Raw genomic sequence first — 7,979 nt, 5'->3', positions numbered from 1 at the left:
GGGAGAGACAGGTGAGGGACAGGTGAGAGACAGGTGAGAGACAGGTGAGAGACAGGTGAGAGACAGGTGAGGGACAGGTGAGGGACAGGTGAGAGACAGGGGAGAGACAGGGGAGAGACAGGTGAGGGACAGGTGAGGGACAGGTGAGAGACAGGTGTGACACAGGTGTGGGACAGGTGACAGAGGTGTGACACAGGTGTGCCCAGGCATGTCCCCCATCCCTGCCCATGTGTGTCCCCCCCATCCTTACCCAGGTGTGTTTATGCCCCCCCCAGGTGTGTTTATGCCCCCCAGGTGTGTTCATGCCCCCCCCAGGTGTGTTTATGCCCCCCCCCAGGTGTGTTTATGCCCCCCCAGGTGTTTTATGCCCCCCCCAGATGTGTTATGCCCCCCCAGGTGTGTTTATGCCCCCCAGGTGTGCCCAGGTGTGTTTATGCCCCCCCCCAGGTGTGTTTTTGCCCCCCCAGGTGTGCCCAGGTGTGTTTTTGCCCCCCCAGCTGTGCCCCCTCTCTCCCCCCCCCGTCCTTACCCAGGTGGTTTCCTCCGCGGCCGCCGCCCCCCCCGGGGTATTTGCCGGCCCCGCCCCCGCCCAGGTGAGGCCCCCCGGGCCCCCCCTCGGGTTTGGGCGCCTTGCACTGGTTGCACTCGTTCCGCCATGAGAAGTTCATGTTCTCGCACGCCCTGTGACGTCAGAGGTGACATCATCGGTGACGTCATCACAACACAGGTGACGTCATAGACACACAGCATATCCCTCCCAGTTCATCCCAGTTCATCCCAGTCCATCCAATCCCATCCCAGTTCCCCCCCAGCCCCTCCCCATGTTCTCGCACGCCCTGTGACGTCAGAGGTGACGTCATCAGTGACGTCATCGCGACACCGGTGACGTCATAGACACACAGCATACCCTCTCCCAGTTCATCCCAGTCCATCCAATCCCATCCCAGTTCCCCCCAAGCCCCTCCTCCCCATGTTCTCGCACGCCCTGTGACGTCAGAGGTGACGTCATCGGTGACGTCATCGCAACACAGGTGACGTCATAGCCAGAGACAGAACTCAGCCCCTCCCACTTCCCCCAGTCCCTTCCCAGTTTGTCCCAGTTCATCCCAACCCCCCGCCCGCCATGTTCCCACGCACCCCGTGACATCACCAATGACATCATCACATCACCAATGACGTCATGGACACAGCACGTCCCCTCCCAGTTCATCCCAGTCCCTTCCCAGTTCATCCCGGTCCCTTCCCAGTTCATCCCAGTCCCTTCCCAGTTCGTCCCAGTTCATCCCAGTTCCCCCCAAAACTTTTCCCGCCACGCCCTCACGTGCCCTGTGACACCATCAGTGACGTCACTGTGTCACCGATGATGTCACATGGTCAAAGGTGATCCCATCCCAGTTGTCCCCAGTCCCTCCCAGTATACCCCAGTCGCCCCCTCCAGCTCCTCCCAGTATAACCAGTATATCCCAGTATATCCCTGTCTAACCAGTATATCCCAGTCCCCCCAGTATATCCCAGTATATCCCAGTATAAACCAGTCACTCACGGGTTGGGGCGTTCCCAGTCCCCCCAGTCCCCCCCAGTATATCCCAGTATAACCAGTAAACCAGTATAAACCAGTATATCCCAGTATAACCAGTATATCCCAGATATCCCAGATACCCAGTATATCCAGTATAAACCAGTATATCCCAGTATATCCCAGTATATCCCAGTATAACCAGTATAAACCAGTATATCCCAGTATATCCCAGTATCTCCAGTATATCCCAGTATATCCCAGTATATCCCAGTATAAACCAGTATATCCCAGTATATCCCAGTATAAACCAGTATATCCCAGTATATCCAGTATAACCAGTATATCCCAGTATATCCAGTATATCCAGTATATCCCAGTAACCAGTATATCCCAGTATATCCCAGTATACCCAGTATATCCCAGTAATCCAGTATAAACCAGTATATCCCAGTATATCCCAGTATAAACCAGTATATCCCAGTATATCCCAGTATATCCCAGTATAAACAGTATATCCCAGTATATCCCAGTATATCCCAGTATAACCAGTATATCCCAGTATATCCCAGTATATCCAGTATATCATTCCCAGTATACGATACCCAGATAAACCAGTATATCCCAGTATAACCAGTATATCCAGTATATCCCAGTATATCCCAGTATAACAGTATATCCCAGTATAACCAGTATATCCCAGTATAAACCAGTATATCCCAGTATAACCCAGTAATCCCAGTATATCCCAGTATACCCAGTATATCCAGTATAACCAGTATATCCCAGTATATCCCAGTATATCCCACTATAACCCAGTATATCCCAGTATAAACCAGTATATCCCAGTATAACCAGTAATCCCAGTATATCCCAGTATAACCAGTTATCCCAGTATATCCCAGTATAACCAGATACCCCAGTATATCCCAGTATATCCCAGTATATCCAGTATAAACCAGTATATCCCAGTATAACCAGTATATCCCAGTATATCCCAGTATAAACCAGTATATCCCAGTATATCCCAGTATATCCCAGTATATCCCAGTATATCCCAGTATATCCCAGTATAACCAGTATAATTCACTCACGGGTTGGGGCATTTCCAGTCCCCCGCTCTCTGCTGGGCCCCTCCCCCTCCTGTGAAGCCGCCGCGGCCGCCGGAGCCCCCGGAGCCGAACCCGCCCCGGCCCATGGGGCCTGAATTGGGGTGAAAAGGGGGGATTTTGGTTAAAAATGGGAATTAAAGAACCTGCCCCGGCCCATGGGGGCTGGAATGGGGGGAAAAAGGGGGATTTTGGTTAAAAATGGGATTTTAGGGTAAAAAAGGGCTATTTTGGGTGGAAAAATGGGGATTTTGGGGCAAAAAAAGGGGATTTTGGGGTGAAATTGGGGAGGTTTTAGGGTGCAAAACGGGATTTTGGGGTGAAAGAAGGGGATTTTGGGATAGAAAATGAGATTTTGGGATAGAAAAGGGGATTCTGGGGTGCAGAAAGGGGATTTTTGGGGTGGAAAATGGGGATTTTGGGGTAAAAATGGTGGATTTTGGGGTGGAAAAGGGGGATTTTGGAGTGGAAAATGGAGATTCTAGAGTGAAAAAAGGGGATTTGGGAGTAAAAAAAAGGGGATTTTGGGATAGAAAATGAGATTTTGGGGTGGAAAAGGGGATTTTGGGGTGAGGAAGGTGGATTTTGGGGGAGAAAAGGGGGATTTTGGGGTAACAAAGGGGGATTTTGGGGTGGAAAAGGGTTTGGGTGGACAGGGGCTTTTGGGGTGAGGGTATTTGGGGGAGAGAGGGGATTTTGGGTAAAAAGGGGTTTAGGGGTGGGGGTTTGGGGTAACAAACGGGGGCTTTTGGGTGGAAAAGGGGCTTGGGGTGGATGAGATTTTGGGGTGAAAAGGGGGATTTTGGGGTGAAACCAGGGGATTTGGGCGTAAAAACAGGGGATTTGGGATCGAAGGTGAGATTTTGGGGTGGAAAAGGGGATTTCGGGGTGGAAACGGGGGATTTTGGGGTAAAAACGAGGGATTTAGGGGTGGAAAAGGGAATTTGGGGGTGGAAAAGGGGATTTTGGGGTGAGGGAGGTGGATTTTGGGGTGGAAAAGGTGAATTTTGGGGTGGAAAATGGAGATTTTAGGGTGAAAAATGAAGATTTTGGGGTGAAATGGGGGATTTTGGGATGGAAAAAGGGGATTTTTGGGGGAAAAAAAGGGGATTTTGGGGTGAAATGGGGGGATTTAGGGACTCACCTCCCCGGCCCCGGCCGCGGCCGCCCCCGCCGCGGGTGAAGTCGGCGCGGCGAGTGGCGAAGGAAACCTTGATGGGGTTCCCTGAAAATTCCTTCCCTGGATTGGGGAAAAATGGGGTTAATGAATGGGGAAATGGGGGCTAATTAATGGGGAAATGGGGGCTAATTAATGGGGAAATTGGGGTTAATGAATGGGAAATGGGGGCTTAATGATGGGAGAATGGGGGCTAATGAATGGGGAAATGGGGGGCTAATTAATGGGGAAATGGGGGCTAATTAATGGGGAAATGGGGGGTTAATTAATGGGGAAAATGGGGTTAATGAATGGGGAAATGGGGGCTAATGAATGGGAAATTGGGGTTAGTTACTGGGGAAATGGGGTTCATTAATGGAAAAATGGAGAATTTAATGGGGAAATGGGGGTTAATGAATGGGGAAATGGGGATTAATTAAAGGGGAAATGGGGGTTGGTTCGGTTTAATTAATGGGAAAATGGGGGCTAATTAATGGGGAAATGGGGGTTGGGGGTAATGAATGGGAAATGGGGGCTAATTAATGGGGAAATGGGGGTTAATTAACGGGGAAACAAAACGGGGGCTAATTAATGGGGAGTTCATTAATGGGGAAAATGGAATTATTATGGGGAAATGGGGGTACATTAATGGGGAAATGGGGGTTTAATTAATGGGGAAATGGGGGCTAATTAAGGGGAAATGGGAAAATGGGTGGCGTAATTAATGGGGAAATGGGGGCTAATTAATGGGGAAATGGGGGTTAATTAATGGGGAAATGGGGGTTAATTAAAGGGGAAATGGGGGTTAATTAATGGGGAAATGGGAATCATTGGGGAAAAAAGGGGAATTAATTAATGGGGAAAATGGGAGTTAATTATTTATGGGATCAGGAATTTCTGGAATTTAAGGATCAGGAATTTTGGGATCAGTAATTTCAGGAATTTGGGAATTTGAGGATCAGGAATTTCAGGAATTTGGGAATTTTGGGATCAGGAATTTCAGGAATTCGGGGAATTTGAAGATCAGGAAGTTTCAGGATTCGGGATTTTGGGATCAGTAATTTCAGGAATTTGGGAATTTGAGGATCAGGAATTTCAGGAATTTGGGAATTTTGGGATCAGGAATTTCAGGAATTTGGGAATTTTGGGATCAGGAATTTCAGGAAATTGGGAATTTTGGGATCAGGAATTTCAGGAATTTGGGAATTTTGGGATCAGGAATTTCAGGAATTTGGGAATTTTGGGATCAGGAATTTCAGGAAATTGGGAATTCCAGGAATTTTGGGATCAGGAATTTGGGAATTCTGACCGTCGGAGCAGTCGATGGCGGCCTTGGCCGAGGGCGGGTGGTCGAAGGACACGGGGGAATTTGGGATGGGAAATTTCGGAATTTTGGGATCAGGAATTTCAGGAATTTTGGGATTTTGGGATGAGGAATTGCAGGAATTTCAGGAATTTGAGGAGTTCTGACCGTCGAACCAGTCGATGGCGGCCTTGGCCGAGGGCGGGTCGTCGAAGGACACGGTGGCCTCGCCCTTGAGCTTGCCGGTCTCACGGTCGGTGTAGAGATTGATCATGGGCTGGCCGGTCTTCTTGTTGGTCTGGGACAGAGAGTGACCAATGAGTGACCACTGAGTGACCCATGAGTGACCACTGAGTGACCCTGAGTGACCCTGAGTGACCATGAGTGACCCCTGAGTGACCCTGAGTGACCACTGAGTGACCCCTGAGTGACCCCTGAGTGACCACTGACCTCTGAGTGACCACTGACCACTGGGAGTGACCCTGAGTGACCACTGAGTGTCCCTGAGTGACCACTGAGTGACCCTGAGTGACCCTGAGTGACCACTGAGTGACCCTGAGTGACCCCTGAGTGACCAATGAGTGACCACTGACCACTGAGTGACCCTGAGTGACCCTGAGTGACCCATGAGTGACCCTGAGTGACCCTGAGTGACCAATGAGTGACCCCTGAGTGACCCCTGAGTGACCCCTGAGTGACCAATGAGTGACCACTGAGTGACCCTGAGTGACCCTGAGTGACCCTGAGTGACCAATGAGTGACCCCTGACCACTGGGAGTGACCCTGAGTGACCACTGAGGGACCAACGAGTGACCCAGGTGTGTCCCCATTCCCCCACCTGTCCCCGGTGTGTCCCACCTGTGTCTCCCAGGTGTCCCCACCTGTTCCAGGTGTATCCCCACCTGTCCCCCACCTGTCCCAGGTGTCCCCAGGTGTCCCCACCTGTGTCCCCAGCTGTCCCACCTGTCCCAGCTATCCCAGGTGTCCCCGCTATGTCCCCAGCTGTGTCCCCAGGCATGTCCCCAGCTGTCCCACCTGTCCCCAGGTGTGTCCCCAGCTGTCCCCACCTGTGTCCCTACCTGTCCCACCTGTCCCCCTGCTGTGTCCCCAGCTGTGTCCCCCCAGGTGTCCCAGCTGTGTCCCCAGGTGTCCCCCCAGCTATCCCAGGTGTCCCAGCTGTCCCCCCACCTGTGTCCCCAGGGTGTGTCCCCAGCTGTCCCCCCAGGTGTCCCCACCTGTCCCCAGCTGTGTCCCCAGGTGTCCCCCCAGGTGTGTCCCCAGCTGTCCCCCCGGTGTCCCCCCAGGTGTCCCCAGGTGTCCCCCCAGCTGTGTCCCCCCAGCTATCCCAGGTGTCCCAGCTGTTCCCCCAGGTGTCCCCCCACCTGTGTCCCCAGCTGTCCCCCCAAGTGTCCCCACCTGTCCCCAGCTGTGTCCCCAGGTGTCCCCCCAGGTGTGTCCCCAGCTGTGTCCCCAGGTGTCCCCCCAGGTGTCCCCCCAGGTGTCCCCCCAGCTGTGTCCCCCCAGCTGTGTCCCCCCAGGTGTCCCCCCAGGTGTCCCAGCTGTCCCCAGGTGTCCCCCCAGCTGTGTCCCCAGCTGTCCCAGCTGTGTCCCCAGGTGTCCCCCCAGGTGTCCCCAGGTGTCCCAGGTGTGTCCCCCTGTGTCCCCAGCTGTGTCCCCCAGGTGTCCCCAGCTGTGTCCCCAGGTGTCCCCAGGTGTCCCCACCTGTCCCAGCTGTGTCCCCAGGTGTGTCCCCCCAGGTGTCCCCCCAGGTGTCCCCAGGTGTCCCCAGGTGTCCCCAGGTGTCCCCAGGTGTCCCCAGGTGTCCCCCACTCTCACCTTGATGATCCCGATCTGTTTGAAGTAATCGGCCACCGACTCGATGGTGACGTTCTCGCCCAGCCCCTGCACGAAGATCGTGTTGTTGTCCGAGTTGTCCTGCTCACCTGCAATTAATTACTAATTAATGACTGCTAATTAGCATTAATTACTGACAATTAACCCTCATTAACCCCACCCAGGACCAAAAGGCCCCACAGCCCCTCCCCTACATTAGGATCGTGTTGTTGTCTGAGTTGTCCTGCTCACCTGCAATTAATTACTAATTAATGACTGCTAATTAGCATTAATTACCATTAATTAGCATTCATTTCTGACAATAAACTCTATTTAACCCCACCCAGGACCCTAAAAAGGCACCAAAGCCCCTCCCCCACATTAGGATCCTGTTGTTGTCTGCTCACCTGCAATCAATTCCTAATTAATTTGTGCTAATTAGCATTAATTACTGACAATTAACCCTCATTAACCCCACCCCAGGATGCAAATCTGGCCTCAAAGCCCCTCCCCCACATTAGGATTGTGTTGTTGTCCGAGTTGTCCTGCTCCCCTGCAATTAATTACTAATGAATTAGTGCTAATTAGCACTAATTAGCATTCATAACTGACAATAAACGCTCATTAACCCCACTCAGAACCCAAATATGGCTTCAAAGCCCCTCCCCCACTTTGGGATTGTGCTGTTGTCCTGCTCCCCTGCAATTAATTGCTAATTAATTATGCTAATTAGCATTAATTAGCATTTCCAGCAATCAACGCTCATTAACCCTCACTAATCCCACCCCAAGGTCCCGCCCTTGTGTTGTTGTCAGGCTCGCCTGCAATTAGTTAATTAATGAATGCTAATTAGCACTAATTAGCATTCATTACTGGCAATAAATGCTAATTAACCCTCATTAACCCACCCCAGGCCCCTCCCCTGGGTTGTTCTCAGACCAGTCCTGCTCCCCTGTAAATAATTAACTAATTAGCGCTAATCACCATTAATTACTGACAAACATTAATTACGCCGCTCTTAATGACTCTATTAATTACCACTAATTACTCATTTTAATTACC

The 7,979-nt window shown here is 51.5% G+C and overlaps 1 protein-coding gene across 1 annotated transcript; it reads right to left on the bottom strand.

Annotated features, from left to right (window-relative positions):
• Positions 1-431: 431 nt before the first annotated feature.
• On the bottom strand, positions 432-7,037 carry FUS (FUS RNA binding protein; the record flags this gene model as incomplete). The annotated part of the gene is made up of 5 exons (XM_050987894.1): positions 432-681; positions 2,611-2,719; positions 3,770-3,865; positions 5,253-5,382; positions 6,921-7,037. Coding segments are annotated over 5 exons (702 nt in total), but the record flags the coding sequence as incomplete, so codon positions are not given.
• Between the last annotated feature and the right edge of the window lie 942 nt (positions 7,038-7,979).

This window comes from Serinus canaria, unplaced genomic scaffold (assembly GCF_022539315.1).
Source record: "Serinus canaria isolate serCan28SL12 unplaced genomic scaffold, serCan2020 HiC_scaffold_411, whole genome shotgun sequence".
NCBI classification, from domain to species: Eukaryota; Metazoa; Chordata; class Aves; order Passeriformes; family Fringillidae; genus Serinus; species Serinus canaria.
The sequence above is the reverse complement of the archived record's forward strand: the minus strand, read 5'-3'. Positions and strand labels throughout refer to the sequence as shown.